Source organism: Sceloporus occidentalis, unplaced genomic scaffold (assembly GCF_023333645.1).
Source record: "Sceloporus occidentalis isolate IW3139 unplaced genomic scaffold, rSceOcc1.0.p SCAF_3, whole genome shotgun sequence".
NCBI classification, from domain to species: Eukaryota; Metazoa; Chordata; class Lepidosauria; order Squamata; family Phrynosomatidae; genus Sceloporus; species Sceloporus occidentalis.
Genome location: NW_028316983.1, coordinates 211892560 through 211915065, shown reverse-complemented (window position 1 = coordinate 211915065; position 22506 = coordinate 211892560). Strand labels below are relative to the sequence as shown.

The 22506-nt window shown below is 39.7% G+C and overlaps 1 protein-coding gene across 3 annotated transcripts in view; it reads left to right on the top strand.

The window, feature by feature from the left end:
• TPD52 (tumor protein D52) overlaps positions 1–22506 on the top strand; it is a 112811-nt gene that overhangs the window by 34980 nt on the left and 55325 nt on the right. For 2 of the 3 annotated variants that reach the window (XM_089517516.1, XM_089517515.1), the window contains exons 2-7: positions 2302–2417; positions 3453–3601; positions 4706–4807; positions 9823–9864; positions 10513–10561; positions 11922–13843. In XM_089517516.1, coding sequence (XP_089373642.1) covers positions 2302–2417; positions 3453–3601; positions 4706–4807; positions 9823–9864; positions 10513–10561; positions 11922–12038 — 575 coding nt within the window. In that variant the 3' untranslated portion in view covers positions 12039–13843. Of the gene's footprint in view, positions 1–2301; positions 2418–3452; positions 3602–4705; positions 4808–9822; positions 9865–10512; positions 10562–11921; positions 13844–22506 lie in introns of those variants that run through there. The other variant, XM_089517517.1, reaches the window with a different exon arrangement.

Sequence of the window (22506 nt, the reverse complement as noted above, 5' to 3'; positions counted from 1 at the left end):
ACACTTCTGGTCTCAAGCATTTGGGATAAGGGAGACTCAACCCATATGTAATATAATCAGCACAGGTGGCTATATAAATACCATCAGATGTTTTGGTGTCCTCTTTGTTGATGTCAATTGGAATGAGTGATTCCTGGTCTGCTGGCTTTTACAGAATTTGAAGCATCTAAATCAGTGATTCCCAAAATCTGGTCCTCTAGATATTTTGGACTTCTGTTCCCTGAATTCCTGATTGTTGTTTAGGTTGGCAGAGGCTTCTTTTACTTGAAATTGAAAACACCTGGGGCATCAAAGTTTGGGAACCGCAACTGATCTAAATAATGGAAGTTAAGGGATGGTGATTCAGGCAAAAATGCTGTTGTCCTCTAAATTAGGGTGCTATTTTATCAAGTAATTGAGCATGTAGATCCAGATGTTCTCTCTTTTTTTCTAACATATCAGATCATGAAGCTTCTGTGCTGAAAATATGGCCCTGTTGGAAGGGCTTTTTCTGTCCAAAATTAAAATGTGTGAAGATTGATGGTGGTTCCCCCCACCAACATATTTCATGTTGTACTTGGAGTACTGACATTTAGTCTCATATATAACACTGGAGGAATTGCAGGTTATGGTTTGTTTACTGTAATACTGGTAGGTTTTTACCAGTGCTTCTGCTTTTAAGTATAAAGAAGGGTGTGTGGGTCTGGCTAGTGACAGAAACAGGTAGAGGTGCCATCTTGAATCTTACATTTTTTTTAGACTAATAGGTAGTATTCTGAATATACAAGATCTTTTGGTTCTTAAAAGAAAAATGAAAAACAAAATGAAACATGGCAGGTTGTGTTGGAGACATGTGTTCAGAAAATTTGAATAGTTTTGTATAGTTCTACCGAATCTTGATCCAAAGCTTGCTTAAACTTGTTTTCAATTTCTCATGCCCAGATTTAAGGTGAAATATTTTCCCCAAAGTGTTCACAGATTTTTCATGTGACCTAACTGATTTCTGCTTTGGTCGTGGAATCCTGGTGGCCAAACATGTCTAGAGCTGGTATTATGCAGTGGCTAAGATTAAGCTGTGAACTTGATTGTTTCAGGTTTTACTTTCACTTTTGGCATGATCTGAGTAGCTAACCTTGGATAGCCTTCCCTTCCTAGTCTGCAACATGGGAGCCATAATGGGAATTTAATGACTGCAAAAAGATAATGTGAATTGTGCTTTGGGCACACTATAGACATTGAGATAGTGGATAACTTTATTTGGTATAGGTTGAGTCCCCCTTATCCAAAATGCTTGGGATAATAAGTGTTTTTGGCAACACTTTAACTGCCATGGCTCAGTGCTGTGGAATTCTGGGATTGGTAGTTTAGTGGGGCACCAGAGCTCTCTGACAGAGAAGGTTGAATATATCATAAAACTACATATACCAAGATTCCATAGCATTGAGCAAAGGCAGTTAAAGTCGTGTCAGACTGCATTATTTCTGCAGTGCAGATCCAGTCTTAGAGATGGTACTCAATTCTAAACATTAAATTCATTTATATTTTGTACTGTGGTGTAGTGTTTTGAGCATTGGTCTATGACTCTGCCATGTACACTCACTAGACGACCCTGGGCAAGTCACACTGCCTCAGCCTCAGAGGATGGCAGTGGCAAATCCCCTCTGAAACAACTTGCCAAGAAAAGCCCATTATAGGTTTGCCTTAGGGTCACCATAAATCAGAAATGACTTGAAGACACAACAACAAATTAATTGCATTTTCTGGAAAATGTATGGATCAGAGTACAGTCATGCACAGTTTGTTTCTCCCGTTCATGTTTTGTGATGGGCGTTATTACCCAATGATGTGTCCATTACTGTTTACGTACAGGACATGAATGGGAGAAGGCTGTAGGGGTGTGATGATCTTCCCCCAGATTGCGCTATTAACACAATTTAATTATGATTTAATGACACTTGCCTCCTCTGGGTGAAAGAGCCCCCTGACTGTGGAATTCCCTGCCAAAGAACATTAGGCTAGTTCCACTTCTTTGGAGCTGCTGGTAAGTAGATCTGGAGGTACTCTTCCACATGGCTTTTGGCCCTTGAAATTTCTCTGGCTGTTTTCTCTCCCAAGTCTTAAAATATTTTTTAAGAAGTATTTTCATTTATGAATTGTAATTTTTTAATGTTCATATCCATTGTACAATGGCCTGAGTGGGCTGAAAAGCAACACATAAATGCCTTAAATAAAACCTAGGATTTTCCTTATTGAAGGCTAATACTGTTACAGAGTTGCCTTAAATAATTCAGTTTACTTACAACTTAGAGTTACTTTTCAAAGGTTTGCTGAAAAATGAAGCTATTCCAGAAGTTGGAGAAGATGCTGCTGCTACAGTGAATGTTACAGATGCTCTATCAGAAGAAGAACAGGATGAGCTAAGAAGAGAGCTTGCTAAGGTGAACTTTAATTTGAAACAGGAAAGTTTTCTGTGTGCTTCACGGGGCTTCTTCTGTTGTGGTCCCACATCATAAGTACATATTCTGGTTGCAATAGATGTTGACTTCAGTTGTATATCTGTGCAGACAACTAGCTGTCCCTCAGAACCCCAAATACCTCTGGTTTGCTCTGCAGCCACTCTCTTCTAGTCACTACAGTCAGCCCTCCATATCCACAGACTCGTTATCCACAGATTTAACCTTCCACTGCTTGAAAATAGTCAGAAAAATAAAAATTACCAAAAGCCAACCTTGATTTTGTCATTTGATATAAGGGACATCATTTTACTACCCCATTGTATTTAATGGGATTTGAGCATCCACAGGGGCTTCTGGAACCAAACCCCAGCAGATACCAGATGTCCACTGTATTTTGGGGAGGGAGTGCAGAGGAAAATGGAGGCATTTGGGCTTGCTGTGTTTGAGGAGTGCATCATGGAAGAACTGGCTTCTCAGGCCAAGTTCCTATTTCTCTACACTGTATTTATGCACAAGATGGAGGAGGAGGTAGTGGCAAGGAAATGAAAATAGCTGCCAGCAACAGGAAAAAGCTGTCTTTGAGCTGCCTATTTTGTGCCTGCCAAGGGTCCAGTGTCTTTGGAGTCAAAATACTCTCAAAGTTTCTCGAAATAGCCTGTACTGCTTTGATGCTGCATCTGTAAGTGTGAACAGTATCACCCTACATGTATAACAAACCCTTCAATTAGCCATTTGTTACTGTATGATCACAGCATCAATATCTTAGGTCCAAAACACACTGCAGAAATAATCCATCTTGAGACCGCTTTAATTGCCCTGGCTCAGTGCAAGGGAATATTTGGAATTGTAGTTTATTGTGGCACCAGAGCTCTCTGACAGAGAGGGCTAAATGTCTTGCAAAACTACAGTTCTCAGAATTCCCTAGCATTGAGCCAGGTCCCAAACTGGATTATTTCTGCAGTGTGTTTTGGGCCATAGATTTCTTTAATTGTTTTCTTCATGTGTTCTGTCTTGTAGGTAGAAGAAGAAATTCAAACTTTGTCACAGGTGCTAGCTGCTAAAGAGAAGCATCTAGCAGAAATAAAGAGGAAATTGGGAATCAGTTCATTGCAGGAGCTGAAGCAGAACCTATCCAAAGGGTGGCAAGATGTAACATCAACAAATGCGTATGTTTTTTTTAACTTCTTCATAGCACCAAATTGCATGTGGCAAAGGCTAGTGGGATACATCTCACCCCTTGTGACCCTTAGCTCTGCTCATTATCACTACCTCAACAACAAAAAATTCCAAAAAGGTTTTTTCTTTTTTTTTATTTGGTTTTTGTGTATGTGTATGTTTTTTGTCACCAAAATGTTCCCCAACACTTCAGAAGGCTTGGTGGATAATTTAACTCCAAGCTGGTTTTGGTCCAGGAGAGGGTTTATTTTTTGGTGTTTTTTTTTTAGCAAAAAGTCAGTGTAAGCTTGATTTCCAGATTAATTCCTGTTAGGATAAAGAGGCCTTTCCTGAATGTAAAAAAGCATTTGCCCTTAAGCCCCCCTCCCCCCTTCCCATGAAATTGCCCCCATGTCTCCTAGAGGGCATTTGGGGACATTTTAATGCTGAAATGATTTTCCAAAATACTGTTTTCAAAAAATCGGCAGGGGGCACTGTGAGGACGTAGGGCCTACAATGTCTTAGTGGGGGGATATATGCACCCTAGGTCCACACTTTCCCTACTCTTGATTTACAGTGAGATGAGTTTCTTGGATATTCTTCAGGGAAGCTTACCTTTGGGGATTAAAGAAGGATGTTTGAATGGAATATCTTTGTGCAGATGGTTGCGTAAAATTAGCATAAATTTGATTTGCATAGAAAACAGCTTTCTCTGCATGGAAAATAATATTTCAACACAGATCTGATCTATTACATTCTATTTTACTTCCACAACTGTGCAATAATGCCTTATAACATTATCACTATACTGCAGCTGAAGAAGTGGGTTGATAGCCACAAAAGCTCATGCTAAAATAAAAACCATGTAGTCTTAAAAGTGGTGCCACATTCCTTTCTTTCTCTCCCACCTTTCATACTTTTTATGCTGCAAGAGACTAACATGGGTGCTTCTTTAAAAATTAATCACATTCACTAGTTACTTTAGAAAAATAGTTGATGAGTTTCTGTTAATGTATTTAACTTAGAATGCATCTTTACTTTCAAGGGAACTGGAAGTAAAATAAAAGTCTGATTTGTATCACAGTAACTGATGTTTTCCCTCCCCTAAAACATAGGTATAAGAAGACATCGGAAACATTGTCTCAGGCTGGGCAGAAAGCTTCTGCTGCTTTCTCAACCGTTGGTTCTGTAATAACAAAGAAACTGGAAGATGTGAAGTATGACTTTAATTTTTCCCTACTTCTTTGCACTAACTGTGAAACATAAAATAATTAACACATCACTATGTAAAGTCATTGTGGATTATTGCTAGGATTTACATGTTGATTTATTAAAAAGGAACTTCTTTTGAGTACTATCATCTCTGGCCATCAGGTTCTTGGCACTGATATATGAAATATAGATAGTGGGAGGTAAATGGGCATGTAAATTATGTCTAGCCTGTAAGAAGTCCTTTTAATCAGAATTTTACCTCACGAAGAGGTTGTACAAGGTGAATGGTTTCTGTTAATAACACTTTCTTCGGGGTGGGCTGTGTCATTTACTCCAAGTTAGACCCCAGTCTACTGTCTGGACTAGCAATGATCATGATGAGATTTGCATCATTCTGATGTGACTTGAAAACAGTATGCATACTCTGATTCACTGCACTTAAAGACACTTACGTGCCTGAAGCAAAAAATACAAATGGCACCTCTTTTCGGGTTAATTGTTTTTGTCTATCTTTTTAACTGTCTATATATTGATCTTTCTCTTGCTCTCTAAAAGCAAAACATCACTTCATTCTCCCTCATAATCAGCAGGGATTGCTTTAAATTGACTTCCAGAAGAGCATATTAATCTGAAAACACCTGCATAATGTAATCAGGGAGTAAGAAATACTTTCCCCATAAGTTTTGCCATAACAACCCACATGTACATGAACTCTTGCTTCTTGTTCAAAGAGAAACTATCTAATACTGTGAGCTGTATGAATTCCTAGACTTAGAGAAGTGAGGAAATCTTTGAGCACCTACATTTTGTGAAAATTGGCTCCCTTTTAGGAATGTTTCTTGAGTAGCTTGAAAACAGATGATTGGACTAGTATAGAATTAGGATCTTCCCAAGCTCTTGTGGTGATTATATTGCTAGTGATGCTTTTCTGCGGGGGAAATAAACCCCAACAATTATGTGAGCATCTTGGCTAGTGATGCCCCTATGCATATGAGTTGTCTGTTCTTACTACACCTTGGTGTTTCTACTGGAACTTTATTTTTATTTTAAAATGCTTACTTGGTATCCTACAGGGTGCAGGCCTTTACACATTCCTTTAGGTAAGACAGTTAAAAGTTGGTGTGGAGCATGCAAGTAGTGTTTCTCTCTTAACTGATAGATCCTAACCAACCATAACATGTATTTGTCTTTTAGAAAGCTAAACTGGCCCTTTCATTTTTGCTCTGGGCACCTAAATGGTTCAGTTAAAATGTATTTTTTGCTTCAACAATATTAGATAGAGAGATGTTGTGAGTAGGCTGTGATCTGAAAGTTCTACACTCCTGCCTATGTAATTTTTTTACTAGTGACTTGACAGAATAGTGGCTTTTTACTTTATTATCTCTACAGTAACAATTCAGTAATGTTAGTGCTGTGGCACTTGACCCTGAAATTCAGTAAGTTTCATAACTGGGTAGACAGAACTGACAAATTCATTTTGTTCATTTGCCTGCCCTGTGAGTATCTTGAGATAATGTGATAAGCTGGAGTAATTAGTTAAACCTTTAACAAGGCTCCCTCTGGATTGAGTAATTAAACTGACTTAATAGGCTATTTCTAGGGAATTTCAGCTGTAATCAAGTAATAGACTTTGAGGTAAACATGGAGGTCATCTAATCAAACCCTTTGTCTATACAAGAAATCCAGTACCACAGTCTCCGATGGGTTACACGGGAATATTAAGATCCTGCAGTTCTTTTCATTGGCTTTTCAGCATCATTTTTATGACCTTTCAACATATTTTCTGCATACAAGTTGAACAAGAAGGTAATAGGATGCAGCCTAGCCTGATCCCCTCTTCTAATTGGGAATCATTCTGTTCCAGCAGTTGCCTTTTATTCTAAGTATATATTTCTCATCAGAGCTATCAAAGTAGTACCCCCATGTCTTTAAGAGCGCTCCATAGCTTTTTGTGATCAATGCAGTCAAAGGCCATAAGTTACAAGTTAATAAAATATTTTGTTGGTTAAATAGTCATACCAAAGTTACATTTCAAAAAGTTTATGGAACAGTACTATGGGGGGGGGGGGGGGGCTATAATGATTAATGTTTTCTACTTGGCATAAAAGTTATTTTTAAGAGACTTTTTGAGCAGAATTTTTCAGTTTTTTGCCATGTTTTATGTATTCTAAGTTTCTTCTATATCTCCGAAAAAAAAGATTAAAAAGTAATGAGTAAGGTCACCAAAATTCTTCCATAATATTAACAATAACATATTAGTTTTGGAGTTTTTGTATGGTGCTACACATCTAGTTACTTTTTAACTCTTTCCAGCCTCTAGTTGCAGAGCTTGGTTCAGTTTGTAACCTAGCCTTCCTGGCATTCCAGATTGGCGTGTTCTTTTCCAAGCTCTGTAGCTAATGTGTACAGAAGCACGGTAAACATTGAAGAACCATAGCTTATCTGTAAAAGTGTTAATACAAATCCCAGTTCAATACAGGTGGAAAATGTTTAACATTCTGTCTGATCTTGCTGCCACTGTCTTGAAGTATGTTTATGCATTGCTTTTGAAACGAATTGGCTCAGTAGCAGTATAAATTAAGGGAATGCCGAGATTGCAGGAGATCTAGGTTTGCTACTTTACTGCTCTGAGATTGTGTTGTCACCAAAGAGCAGAGTAACTGGTAAGCTTTAAGGAGTAAATTGAAAAAACTTACATGTTTGTACAAGGAATGGCTAAAAAGAAACGGCAAGAAATACCAAATTGGGGGAGGGGGAAGCTGAAGTCAATTGACTGAACTAATTATGCAAAACAAACAAACAAACAAACAAAAAACCCAATGCAAAACCCCCAAAACAATTCAAAAAACACTTTTTCTTTGATGTGGAAAGCTTTTATAAGAATGACAGTTTTCCCTTACAATGAGTGGATAGCTTAAGAAAAGAAAGCTTGCTGGTCATACCTGGAACAATATCTGATTGGTTAATAATTATCTCACTAGATCTGCATCAGATCTGAGCAGCATCTATTAGCACATAAAATCCACAGCCCATTAACATAGCATGGTGCTTAGTGAACTCTATTGCATCAGCTACTTTCTGTTATTGAGAACATGCATTAATATCTTGGAAATCTGTGTGATTCCAGTTTACAGCTTGACACTGCATGTCTACTTCTCCCGAGGGCATCTTTCTCTCCCACCCTGCTTTTATACTTAACATAGCAAATAAGTGATGTGCCAGCCAGGAGTGTCATGAGGGGTGGGTGTGCGGGGAATGTGGGTTGTGCCAGGTGACACCCTAAGGGACGAATACCACTTCTTCCCAGACACCTGCCTTTTGGAAGAAATGAGTTGTGGCATTCACTTGCGCATCATTATAATGTTGAGGAGATGGTGTGAGTAGGGCAAAGCTTAGTAGGAGGAGAAAGGAAAGGTCCCAGGGTTTTTTTAATTCTAATTTTTAATTTTAAAAATTAAATTTTAAAAATGTTTAAATTTTTTTTACTATTTTTCATTCTTTTTACTTAAAAAAAAAACACATCTAACCAAGTTTCCACTTTAACCACATGAAACTATATGTACATGTAAATTTAGGCTGTGCATATGATACTGTAATTTAAAGGTATACATTTAATTTTGATAGTTGTTTATGTCACAACTATTACCATTATATTCATTTATATACAGGATTTATGATTTATGAGTAACCTTAGTACAAAAAAAAATTATTAAGGATTCTGTATGGTGTACTAGAGAAGGAGGTCAATGGTGGGGTGGCCCCATATTAGGTGACACTAACTGACGCCCCTGGTACCTGTCAAGATACTTGAGAGCATTACCATACAGAATCTGTATTGTATTGGTGTATTGATCTAAAAGAAGAGGAGCACGTGATGTAGAGATGTGGAGGTCTGGGGAAAAAAACCTGGAAGAATTCCAGTCTTCCCCACCTCTGCTTGGCTGCCTCCTCCTCTTCCTCCTCCTCCTTCTTCTATGAGGTCTTTTTTCCAGGAAAAATTGGGTAAAATAGTGTATGGATTTTTTTATGATGAATGAAATGTTTTTAATACAAAATATTCATATATTTACTCACCCAAAATTATTTCTAAAAGCTACATAACAGAAAGACTTTTATGTAAGACAATATTATAAGATCACTGCAATTCCTGGTTTTGGTTTCCTTTTCATAGTTCTTATTGTGGGGTTTTCAAAATGTTCATGGTTCCTTCTGTTTTTGTTTTTTTGCCTGATCTTAATATATTGGCAAAACCAAAGAGTTAAAAGTTACAAGACCAATTGTTCCATCTGTAATTTTCAAAAGCAAATTCAATTTATAATTATAGTCTGAATAAATTGTTCTTTTAATATACCAAAATAATAATTTCATGCCAAACAAAACTTACATAGATTAAATTAAAGATTAAAGGTACCTTTAATCTGTAAGGCTTGCTAATGTCACATTTTTTTCATTTTTTCCCCAAAAATTTCAACCCCCACTTTCTCCTCCCCCCCAAAAAAGTCTGAAAAAACATTTTTCCCACTAGCAATTTTACATCTCTGATATGAAACAAGCTCATGATTGACCAGCACACTGGTCCATATATTACTTGAAGATGGGAGTGGGCAAAGTGCAGCCATTTAGATGTTGTTGGACTGCAGCTCCCAACATCCTTTGTCACTGGTGGTTTTACTGGCTAGTACTGATGGGAGTTGCAGACCAAAATTTGATGGATCACATGTTGTCTGCCCCTTCTGTAGCTGGAAGTTGTAAATGTGGATGTATATATTCATTTTGTTTAAATAATGCATAACCTGTGCCATTAAATCTGATCTGTTGAACAGAAACTGCAGACTGTGATTCTTAAAACTACCCAGATATACTGTTGTTACTCTCCTTTTGGTTGCATGATGATTAATGCACATGATGCCTTGCATGCATTGGAAAAGTGTTCTGATGTGTTGGTGTACAGACTTAGCAGGGACATGTTCTCCACTGTTTTATAATCTGATTCTCCTTTCTTTTAATGCTGCCATTTTAGTATACGTTGTCTACAGCATTCAATTAGCATGCCTGCTATGAGGTAATGTATGTATAGTTTACTAGTACACCAAAATTATCCTGATGTAAACAAGACTGGATAATTGTCATTGGTGCGATTACACCAGGTTTAAAACAGATAAGGATGTATAAGATTTACCTGAACTGATCAGGTCATTCAACTTCAGTTTTCTGTGTTTGAGACAACTACATACCCTGAATGTGTCATCACTGATCCAGTGAAAGGGATCAGCCTGGAGTGTGGAGGGACTTTATCTACAATGGTAGAACTTTGGAGGATTAGTACTTGGATACAGTGGGTTGTATCCAATGACAGGATAACAGAAAACTTACAATAAGCGCTGGTGCTCCACTGCAGAATATGTAAATGCTATTAGAACAGCTACCACAAACATCCCCTAGGCTAATGAAGTCATAATGAGCTGTAAATATCATATGCAGGTAAAATCTTGATTTGACACTTGGCTGAGAATGAAAGTAAAAGCTTTACTGAGATGACACAATTGAATACAAACCAGTAGCACTATGTATAATTAAGATATTTAGGATGTGGTACTAAAGTTTTGGAGGATCATAAGGTAGTATTTTATAAAGTACTTTTCTTTCTTTAATTGTTCTGTTGTTACAAATACATTTCTAACTTGAAAACTATTATCTCTTTCTCCACTAGAAATTCACCAACATTTAAGTCATTTGAAGAAAAAGTTGAAAACTTAAAGGTAAAGCTTAATTACAAAATTTCTTTCTTAAAAAAACACCTCAAGGAGGCTAGCTGAAAATTCCTAAAACACTTTAATTCCTGTTGTATTCATGGGCAATATCATAAACAGGGGCAACACAATGTAACTTATGTTTAGCCATGTTGATTTGCTAAGGAAAACAGTTCTAAGGGAGAGACAAATGAAACTGGTTCAATAGAAGAGGCCAGAGAAATGCATTGGTAATAGGATGGTGCCTTCATTCCAGTTTCTGAAGATGTGTGTTACTTAGCACTGTTTGGATTGTTTCGTACATAATGTCTTAAGTATTCATGAGATTATGTGCTGCTTCCCTTGATTTCCTCTTGCCCAAAAATGGAAATTTGAACCCTGGTCACCAGAGTCGAAGTGCAGTACTCAAACCACTATACCATGCTGACATGTTTTAGCTACCTATTAAGGCTCTAAGATACGTTCTAATGTAGTAATTGCTGCCTTAAGTGCTACAGCCCCCAATTTCTTTTCTACTTTGTAATACAAAGTATTATTTTCTGTTGTATCAGTTAAACATAATTCTAAAATGTATTCTAAGATGCTCAAGGATGTATCTCATTTAGTGTTATCAATTTGCTTACCAAAGGCTGAGCCTTCCAAGCTGTTTATATTCCTGTGAGAATTACCAATTGTAACTAAGGACCTAAAATGTATGGATAATGGCCAGGAGAGGAAATGTTATAGTTCTCTCCCATTAAGGCTTATAGTTTGGGAGAAAGAGGTTCCATATTTGTGAGGAGGTTAAGACTGTGGTGGCGAACCTATTTTCAGGGCACATGGAGGGCGGGGAAGAGAAAGAGCAGGTGTACACCTGTTCCTCCTCTTCCTGGCTGTCCTGGGCCTTCAAGTGCCTCCAGAGAGACAACTGAAGGCAAGAGAGGGTGTGGGGGGAGGAAGAGGAACAGGCACACATCTGCTCCTCCTCTTCCCAGCCGTTCCGGGCCTTCAGCTGTTTCTCCTCTTTCCCCCTTGCCCCCCTGGTCCTTCAGCTGTCTTGCCGAAAGCCTGTGAGGGCGGGGGGAAGAAGTCCTGCCCCAGAAGATGGAAGTCCCACCCCAGAAGTCTCCCCCCCCCCCCCTTTGCTGAAAGCCTGTGAGGGCGGGGGGAAGAAATCCTGCCCTCGGTGCCAGAAAGCCTTTTAGTTTTGGCACTTGGTCCCTAAAACGTTTGCCATCACTGGGCTAAGATAATTTTTTCTATAATCTTTTGTTTCCTGAATTAGTTACATAGTCAATATGATATGAGACAAAAATTCTTAGGTTACAATAAAATATTTGCAGTTTAACTTTTTCTGAGGCTAATTTGAAGTTTCTGAACTTCTCTTTAGTATAAGGTTGGGGGAAACAAGCCTGCTGGAGGTGACTTTGGAGAAGTCTTGAACTCTGCTGCCAATGCCAGTGCCACAGAAGCTACTACAAAGCAGATGGAAGAGGAGACTCAATGATTCTCCTGCCTTCTTTGTGCTACCCACTGCCAGATGCTACAGGCAAATGCTGAAGCACAACACCTCTGCTGTTGACTCTTCCAAGATGCCCTTCTACTTAGCACTTAGCTTTATGAGCTAATTAATAGAATATGTTTCTGTAGGTTCAGAATATTTTTTGAATCCACTCTTGCCTATGTTCTCTGTGGGGTGGGAATTTTTATGTATTTTGAGTATTTATAAGATTTATTTCTGGTATGAAAGTAATCACTAAGGTGTTGCATTGGAAATGTTTCAGTGACAGGTTGAACACTATACATGTTGGATGCTTCGATAAATAGTAATTGCTTTGTGTTGTGTCTTTCCTTCCTACTTACTTCTCTGTCAAAACTTCATTCAATCATTAACAGCTGTAGTTGACCTTCTTGAAAGAAAGTTCACTGGCAGAATAAGTTGGCCTTGATTAAAATATGAACACATGTGTATTGTGGTATGTAGACACTGAAATCTTCATTTTCATAAACAGTCATTGTTATTTTATTGAAGTTCCCCAGAAAGTTTCCTCCTGACAGAAGTGTCTCTTAGTTCCAACTACAAAGAAATGCAGTTTTCTCTTGCATATTATGACAGGGATTTTTGTATTGTGTATTGGATTTTGCAGGAATAAAATGGTACATCAAGATATGAAGCAGCTAATTAATATAAGATATTTGGCTAAAAGTGTTAATACAGCAAATAGGAGATTAGAAACATCACACGGATTTAAAAAATTGATCAAATCTTTGAATCCCCCTCTTTTCTGGTGATGAAAGGAGTAGTCATAGACCATGCCATTTCAATAGCATGATCCCCTTTAAAATAATTTGAAGTACATGGTATTAACAATGCTGCTGCTTTTGTGCAAAACAGTAAGATCCCTTTAAGATGCTAACCGCACACTGAAGCCTGAAAAGTCACCTACATATTTTGTTCATAGGTCAGCTTTCTATTTCAGAATGTTTTTTAAATTAAAACCTGTTGCTAATCCTGTAAAAAAGACTTGATTTTCTAGAAGCTGAATGCACTCTTCCTTTATGTGCCGGCATTAAATAACTTCCTGGCACATTCAAATAATATATTTAGCAGACATTTATGCCATTTTAGTTACCAAAATGGAATTAATTAATTTCATTCTTAAAATGTAACTTACGCTTCATTTTTCTAGCTGCACCAAAATTGCCACAAATAATGTCTGTGAAGCAATGTATGCTGTATTTGACAGCTATCTATAGCATTTCAGATTTAGTCTAAATACTTGATAACATAAAAATAAAAGCATTGTATTCTCAAATATAAATGTCCAGTTGGAGTTGTATGTTCAAACATGGTTAATATTCAAACAAAGGTCACAGGTTTTTTTAATGCAGCTATGTCTTAAATATTTTTGGTTGAGAAATCAGTGGATCTAGGTAAGTGGGCATGACTTTGACCTTAACATTTGTTGGTCTTTGGATTTTGTTTGAATTGGAGTTAATATGACTACTGTAGAAACAGAAGTAGTCTTTCTTTATTGTTGCCACAGATACAGTGCCTGTCCATGGATCCCTAAAAATATTCATAACTGAACAAAGCATGTGTATTGTACACTAAAGTGAAATAATCGAATAGTTACTGTGAAATGTTTAGGAACACTGTAAAGAACTGAATTGCCACAAAGTTCACCTATTGCTCCAAAGCAATAGTTAGCTCATCTTGCAACTGGTGAGAAAAGGGTACTTCTTGATGACCAAAGTGTTGGATCAGCTTCTTCATACTTTAAGAATTAAATAAAAATTCAGTCTGAACTATATCCAGTTTGAAGCCTCTGTTATATAACTTTATAATGGTCAGTGGGCAAAGCTCAGAAGCTACACTTTGAGAGAAGTGAGTCTGAGAGAGAGTAACTGTCTCAAGGTCACCCACTGAATTTCATGTCTCAGTGGAGTAGAACCTGGATTTCACAAGTTCATAGTTACATCACACTGACTCTTGTAGCCAAACATCTGAAGGGTGATACACTTCCCATCTCTGCGCTCTGAAATCTTTTGATAACATTATCCTGCATCTTCTTCAGTTTCTCTTTTGCTGTCTTTGCTGGCACTGTTATCCTATTACTCAGCTCAAAGAGTGAGGTGTGATACTAAGAATTTCTGTCATTTCTCTAACTGCTATTTCTGGATCCTCTATAAATTACACAGTTGTGTAGAAAGCTCAAGGGCTGGGGAGAGGTGTGCGTCTGCTAAGGAATGCAGTTCGGTTCCAAAGGAACCTTTCAAATCTCTGCAGGGTACTGACCTATAACATGCCAAAAGAGAAAGGCAAGGTTATCCTCCGGCTCAGAAACATGTCAGCACTTTGGAGTTCTTCATCAGAAATAGGAGGGGAACAGGAGAGATTACTTTGCCAATATTGTCAAAGGAATTTACTCCCTGTCCAAAAACACAGTAGAATCTTTTCAGACCCCTGAAGGTGTTCTAGTTTGAAGAACAAAATATCTGAGGAAAAAGATCCCTTGGAATGAACTAAGGGAAGGAAAGGAATGCATGGTCTTGCTGATGTTGGAATGCAACACACATCCATTTTAGCTACTATATCCAGTGATGCAGGATGCAGGGGAAAGATTGTTAATTCAGGCCAAAGTAACAGAAGAACAGCATTAGCTCCATTGAGGGGGAATTCCAATTTGATTGAAGAGAATCCAAAACTAGTAAAGCTGAGATTAAAAGTGCTCTGTCTTCTGGTTTTTACAGATCCTCAGTGACCAGGTAAGTGACAGCTTGGCAGATGATTCACTTCCTGTAGAAAAACTCCCTCTGGTCATATGTAGAAATGGCTTTTATTCTATTTATAAATTTTAAGGAGCTATTGTGCACTCTGTAGTGCCTTGCACAAGTGAAATGAATTTAATTGGCATTATTATAGCTTTTTATCACGTGTGGTACTACTGTTAAGGTATCGTATTATTTTTGTGGCAGAAAAAATAAGATTTTTTTTTTTAAAAAACTGGCAATTGTTGATACAAGGCATTGTAATTATGAGTTAGGAATTGTGACAGAATACAGTATTTTCACACACTTCAGATGATGGTTTTTCCTGGCATTTGTTCTTCAGTATTATAAAGACAGGCATCATAATATCTAGTTATGCATCTGAAAGAATTTTTTTTTTTTTTTTTTGGTACAGATGGAGCAGAATGATGGTATCTTGAAATCTTGATGTTGTGTTGGATGAAGAAGTACTAAAAAGCTTGAAGGCTTTCACAGCTGGCATCCATAATTTTTTGTGGGTTTTTCGGGCTATGAGGCTGTGTTGTAGAAGAGTTTATTCCTGACATTTCACCAGCAGTTATGGCTGGCATCTTCAGAATTCTCTGAAGATGCCAGTCACAGCTGCTGGTGAAATGTCAGGAATAAACTCTTCTACAACACAGCCTCAGCCCGAAAAACCCACAAAAAACTACTAAAAAGTTGATGGTTGTTATTATTATTATTTAGAAAATCCTACTTGTATAGGAAGCCATATTTTGCGTTCAGGAGCCCAGCATGGTAAAATAATACTTAGAGTCAAATAATCATACAGTTGGAAGAGACCACATGGGCATCCAGTACAACTCCCTGCCATGCAGGAATCAAAACACTCCTGATAGATGGCCAACCAGTCTGTTTAAAATCCTCCAGAGAAGGAGACTTCACCACACTCTGAGGCAGCTTGTTCCGTTGTTGGAACAGCTCTTACCATCAGGAAGTTCTTCCTAATCTTTAGGTGGTTTTTCTCTCTCTGTGTAGTTGGAATCCATTGCTCCGCATCCTAGACTCTGGAGCAGAGGAAAACAAGATTGCTCCATTCCCAATATGACTATGTTAATCCAAAACCTGATTTAGAAATTAAAAGAGAGAAAATGGAGTGTTCATTAGTTTTGTAAATTTCTGGCTGTTGTTGAATACCAGTACTGATGGGCCCCATATCCCAAGAACAAATAACTTACTCAATCACTTGTGAAACTTGACTCATATCTAAATCAGCTAGCTCACCACAGCCGCTAGGTGGAAGCAGTTGAATAGGCAATTCTAAATTACGATTTGGAGCACACTCTATATATTTATAACAGCAGACGGCGTTTATTTTTTAAACCTTTGTAAAGATCCACATTGTATTAGAAAAAATTACATTTGGTCACTGAAACAAAGTGTCTCCTTAGTATTCTGAGCAGACAAAAGTGACATATGTCCCACATTTGCTGTTTTAACTTCTCATTTTGACCCTCCATAAAACCTAACTTAGAACTATATTTCCATTTGCTAACACCACTTGGTCTCACTTCCCTTGCAATTTATCATGGTCAGTAGCAAAGATCCATGCAGTTTGGCAATAGATAAGTCATGTGTGTGCATGTAGGCACGCATGCTCTTTCAATATAATCTTTTCAATTCCATGATGATGTGGAATTCGAGTCTTCAAGGAATAAAACAGGCCTCAACAATTTAAAAAGATTTCCAAGCTGCTAAAAGGATGAAATAATTCACCTGCCCATAATTCCAGTTTTGCTAATCTAATTATCAAAAATTACAAAAGCAGGGTTATAATTGTTGTGTCTTTCTGACTTATGACAACCCAAAGGGGAACCTATAATGGGGTTTACTTGTCAAGATTTGTTCAAAGGAGGTTTGCCATTGCCTTTCCTTGAGGCTGAGAGCTTACGACTTGCCTAAGGTCATCCAAGGCTGAGCTGGGAATTGTACATCAGAGTACAAGGTCAAAATATAGACAAAGATAATAAAGGCCTTCTGGATGACTAGTGTCATGTCTCTCCTTCACCTTCACTTGCTACAACTGCATGGAAATGCATAAAAAACGGTGGTAGAACATTTTAGTCTCCCTGGGCATTCTGTCTCAGACCTCAGAACAGCAGTCATTGAACAAAAGAACTACAAAGGGAGATTGGAAAGAGAAACAACAGAATTGGAATTCATCCATAAACTACGGTCCCTCTGCAATGGATTGAGCAGGGATAATGGCTTCCTTACTCACTACACACATCTCAGCACTATCTGACCCCATCCTCAGGGGGGCATCTTACTCTCATCTGTTCTCTTCACCACAAGCCAGTTCCAATGCCCAAACTGTTCTTGCCACTTCATTTCCACACACAGTTGGTATTATCCCTTATTGATCATCCCGATTCCACTGATATAATAATAATAATAATAATAATAATAATAATAATGTTTATTTATATACCACTTTTCCAAATTAGATCAAAGCGCTGTACAACAAGAAGTACAATACAAAGTCAAAATAAAACATAACAGGCATCTCTCCCCCTCAAGATGGTGGTCGGAAGGAGGGCTTTTTCTTCTTTCAGGCAGGCAGTTGGAGCTAGCCTGCCTCTCTCCCCCCAAGATGGTGGCTGAAGGGAGGGCTTTTCTTCTTAGATTGTCCTATAACTGCCCCAGGATGTCTCGCACAATTATGTCTTTGAAAAATAATTTTAGTCTGTATTTTATAATGTTGTTGTTTAGTTTTAAGGTGGGGGGACGGAATAAGGGGATTATGGAATTTTATTATGTATGTACTTTTTGAGTTCAAATTGACATTATCCCACACATAGGGCATATATAGGTCTATCTGTCCCTGGTTTTTGTTGTTAACTGACTTCGAGTCAATCTCAATTCATGGCAATCCTATGGATGAGACATCTCCAAGACCCTCTGTCCTCCACGGCTCTGCTTAATACCTGTAACCCCATAAAACCCGTGACCTCCTTAATAGAGTCCATCCATCTGGCATGTCACCTTCCTCTCTTCCCTCCACCTTTCCCAACATTATTGTCTTTTCCAATGAGTCCTTCCTTCTCATGATGTACGAAGTACAACAGCCTCCGTTTGGTCATCTTGGGCGCGTTACAGACCGCCCCTTTGGGGCAGCCTGTAGGCGCACCTTTCCCCGCCGGATCGGGGCCTCAGCGGCCAGAACGGCAGCCGCTGAAGCCCCGATCCGCCGCTTTCTGGGCAAAAGGCTGCTTCCCCGCAGCCTGGAAAGGGGTGTCCTTGGGGCTTGGCCCCTTTCTCCTTTGGTCCGCTGGGCGCAGCCGTCTGAAGGCTGTGCCCAGTGGACCAAACCAGGAAGCTCCTTCCGGGGTCGTGGAAAGGGCGCCCTAGGCGCCCTGCCGCGACCCCAATATGTCACAACCGCGCCGCCTCATTGACGAGGGTTAGGGGGGTGCGGAAGCACCACCCCGTCCTAACCCTAGTATGCGCTCTGCGCGTACTTTTTAGCCCATCTGTAATGGGCCATGGTTTCCAGAGAGGTTTCCGGCTTGATCTGCTCTGGGACCGATTTGTTTGTCCTTTTGGCTGTCCATGGGATCCTCAGCACTCTTCTTCAGCCCCGCATCTCAAATGAATGCATATCCTCCCTATCTTCTTTCTTCACTGTCCAGCTCTCACATCCATACATGGTAACAGGGAATACAATAGTTTGTATGATTCTAACTTTTGCACTCAGTTGTATATCTTTGCATTTTAGAATCTTTACTAGTTCTTTCAGAGCCGCCCTCCCCATCCTTAATCTTAATCTGATTTTCTGACTGCAGTCCCCATTTCTATCAGTGTTGGATCCCAGGTATGGGAATTCTTTTCTATTTCTTCTATTTCAATTTCTTCATTGTCTGGGTTGAATATATGTAGATTCTCCATGATCATTATTTCTTTATGTTCAACATTAATCCTGCCTTTGCACTTTCTTGTTTGGTCTTCCAAGTCTGGGAGGTTTTTGGCTAGTACTATGGTGTCATGTGTATCTTAGATTGTTGACATTCCTTCCTCCTGTTTTTGCTCCTCCTCCTCCTCCTCCTCCTCCTGTGTCTAAGCCTGCTTTTCATACAATATGCTCTGCATACAGGTTGAACAAGTAGGATGAAAAGATGCAGCCTTGTCTGACCCCTTTGCCAATTGGGAACCATTCTGTTTCTCTTTGTTCTGTTCTGACAGTAGTCTCTTGTCCTGAGTACAGATTCCTCATCAGGACTATCAGAAGTGTTGGCAGTCCCATGTCTTTAAGGGCATTCCATAGCCCTTCATGATCTATGCTGGGCTTCCTCTTTCTCACCTCCGTCCTTTAATTTCTGTCCAGCATTCAGCTGCACGCATTATCACATCTGACCACTGCTCTGACCACATCTCTCCTGTGTTGGCATCCCTTCACTGGCTCCCCCTCCCTTTCTGTATTCAGTACAAGCTCCTGCTGTCGACATTTAAAGCCCTCCATGGGCTGGCCCCTCCTTACTTATCAGACCGTCTTTCTCCTCACCTTCCCACTCAGACCCTCCACTCCGGTAGTCAAGGTCTGCTATCCCAGCCCATGATTTTCTCTGCCCCATCTCAGATTTTCCCCTTTTCACTTGCTGCCCCTCACTCCTGGAACCTTCTTCCCCCACCAGCAAAGGCCATTACTTCTTTAACCAGCTTCAAAACAGAGTTGAAGACCATCCTGTTCAAAGAAGCGTTCCCAGGCATTGCATGATTATCATTTGCTATTTGATGTTCTTTTTTGTTGCCTGTTTTATTGAACCATTTCCTGTATTGCTATGTATTTTATGTGTATTATCCTGTTATTTCTTAGATTGTATGCCATAGGCAGGTTTACTCTTACATATTTATTGTTTTTATGTACAGCTCTGTGCAAATCTACAGCGATATATAAATGAATAATAATAATATGCAGTCTCAGATTCATCTGAGGAATTAGACTTAAGTCTACAGAAGCTCATGCTGCCAACTCCTTTCTTTCAGTGAGTCTCAAAGGTGCCACAAGATCTCTCTGCATCTCTGATTCTACAGACTCACACAGCCATATATACATCTTTGATTCAAGCGGAACGAAAGTGAAGCGAGCCCTGTTCCGCCCGAGCCTTCTAAACTGCAACACCCGGACTTCATACCATAGAGAGGAGACGCTCTCTCTCCTCCAAGGCCTAGAAAGCCCATAGCGCTGCGTTGTGTCTCTATGGTCTTTGTGGGCGGGCGCCAAAGGCCACCATTTCCGGTGTAGGCGGAATTGCTAGAGCGGCCTCTTGTCATGGCAGCGGCTGCTCTCTCAGCGGCGGCGCGTTGTTCGCTCCGGAGTTTCTCCTCGGGAGGGAAGCGCGCCCTGTGCGAGGCCCCCCGGACGACGCTCGCTTGGCACCGGCGGCGGGGCTCTTCCGGACAAGGCGAGGGAGGCGACGGCGGAAGCGAGGTGCGGCGGCGGCGGCGGTGCATCCCTTCTTCCCCTCCCCTCCGCTTCCTTCCAGAGCTTTGCTTCTCGGTGGGATGCCGCTCCTTTCTGGTGGACCACAACTCCCAGAATCCCCTCGACCTGCCTGGCTAGGAACGCTGGGAGTTGTAGTCCTAGGAAAGCAGGCCTTTCCAAGCTGGGATTTTGTTTCTATGTATACATATACATATGTCATTATTAAACTGTGGTCGTTGTGTCCCTTCAAGCCATTTCTGGTTTGTGCAGAATCTATCACAAGATTTGTTATTATCCTATTATTATTATTCGTTATTATCCTGTTATTTCTTGCGTCCCTTTAAGCCATTTCTGACTTACGGCAAACCTGTCACGGGGTTTTCTTGGCAGAGGAGGCTTGCCATTGTCATCTTCTTGAGGCTGAGAGAGTGTGACTTCCCTGGTGGGTTTAAACGGCCAAGCTGGGATTCAAACCCAGGTCTCCAGAGTCATAGCCCAATGCTCAAACCACTAGGCCACGTTGGCAGGTATGAAAAGCTGGGAGAGAGAAAACAGAAATGAGAAAGGTGTGTGTGTGTGTGTGTGTGTGTGTGTGTATACACACATATACACACACATCCCACCGACACACACACACAGAGGCCTCATTTTTCAGTTCTCTTTCTCATATATATATATTTATATAATCCCCCTCTGCATTTACAAACAGAAATACACACACATATATAAACATGCACACAAAAGTAATAATAACGCAGACATATATGTTGTTGTGTGCCTTCAAGTCATTTCCAAATTAAGGTACCCCTCTCCTGGGGTTTTCTTGGCATGATTTCTTCAGAGGGGCTTTTGCCTTTACTGAGGCTGAGAGAGTATGACTTGTCCCAGGTCATCCAGTGGGTTTTGTGGCAGACCTGAGAATCAAACCTTGGTCTACAATACACAAAACACACACACACAAGTTCTGCCTTTTCCAGCTTTCTGCTTGCTTTTGACCTTCACAACTCAGCCATGGAAACCCACTGGGAGATCTTGGGCAAGTCACACACTCTCAGGCAATAACACCCCCCCCTAAAGAAACTTGCCAAGAATACCCCATGAAAGGCTCGGGGTTACAATGACAACAGAGAATGTTGACAAATTCAACCTAGATACGGTAGAAAAAGAAGTGGCAAAAGAGTTCTCATACCTGGGATCAAACATTGATAGAAATGGGGACTGCAGTCAGGGAATCAGAAGATTAAGAATGGGGAGGATGGCTGCAAAAGAACTGGAAAAGATTCTAAAATGCAAAGATATACAACTAAACACAAAAGTGAGAATCGCACGAGCCACTGCATTCCCTACTACCATGTATGGATGTGAGAGTTGGACAGTTAAGAAAGAAGATAGAAAGAAAATCAATCCATTTGAGATGTGGTGCTGGAGAAGAGTGCTGAGGATCCCATGGACAGCCAAAAAGATAAACAAATCGTTCCTGGAGCAGATTAAGCCAGAAACCTCATTGGAAGCCAAGATGACCAAACTGAGGCTGTTATACTTCGGACACATCATGAGAAGGAAGGACTCATTGGAAAAGACAAAGCTGCTGGGAAAGGTTGATAGGAAGAGAGGAAGGACTCTGTTAAGGAGGTCATGGGTTTTATGGGGCTGCAGGAATTAAGCAGAGCAGTGGAGGACAGGGAGAGTTGGAGATGTCTCATCCACAGGGTTGCCATGGGTCAAGATGGCAGTTAAGAACAATAACAACAACAAAAGGGTCTCCATAAATCAGAAATGACTTGAAGGCACACAACAACAGCAACATAAGTTAATACAGTAATCACATTTTTTTATTTTTAATAGTAATTAATATTTGTGATGTTATAGGGCTGAGTATCAAGACATTTTGTTTTTAAATGGACAGCCTGATCCAGTGCATATTTTCTTGGAAGTTAGTCCCACAGAATTCAAAGTGGCAGTGATTACTTCTGAGAGATGATCGCAACATTGCAGCCTCAGCTCGCTTCTTGGCATCAGCAGGTCTTATTTTCCCAGGATGATAGTCTCGAAACTATGCGTGTTTATTTGGAAATACATCACATAATGTAGGGTGTTTTCTCCCCTTAGTAAACATATGCAAAATTATAGCTTTAGCTGGTAATATTATTCCCATTTGACTAGGGCAAGATTCTTTTGTCTTGACTTATCTGTGGGATTCAGAGAGAATTTTCCACTCTTCCATTACATTTAGGGTTTAGTT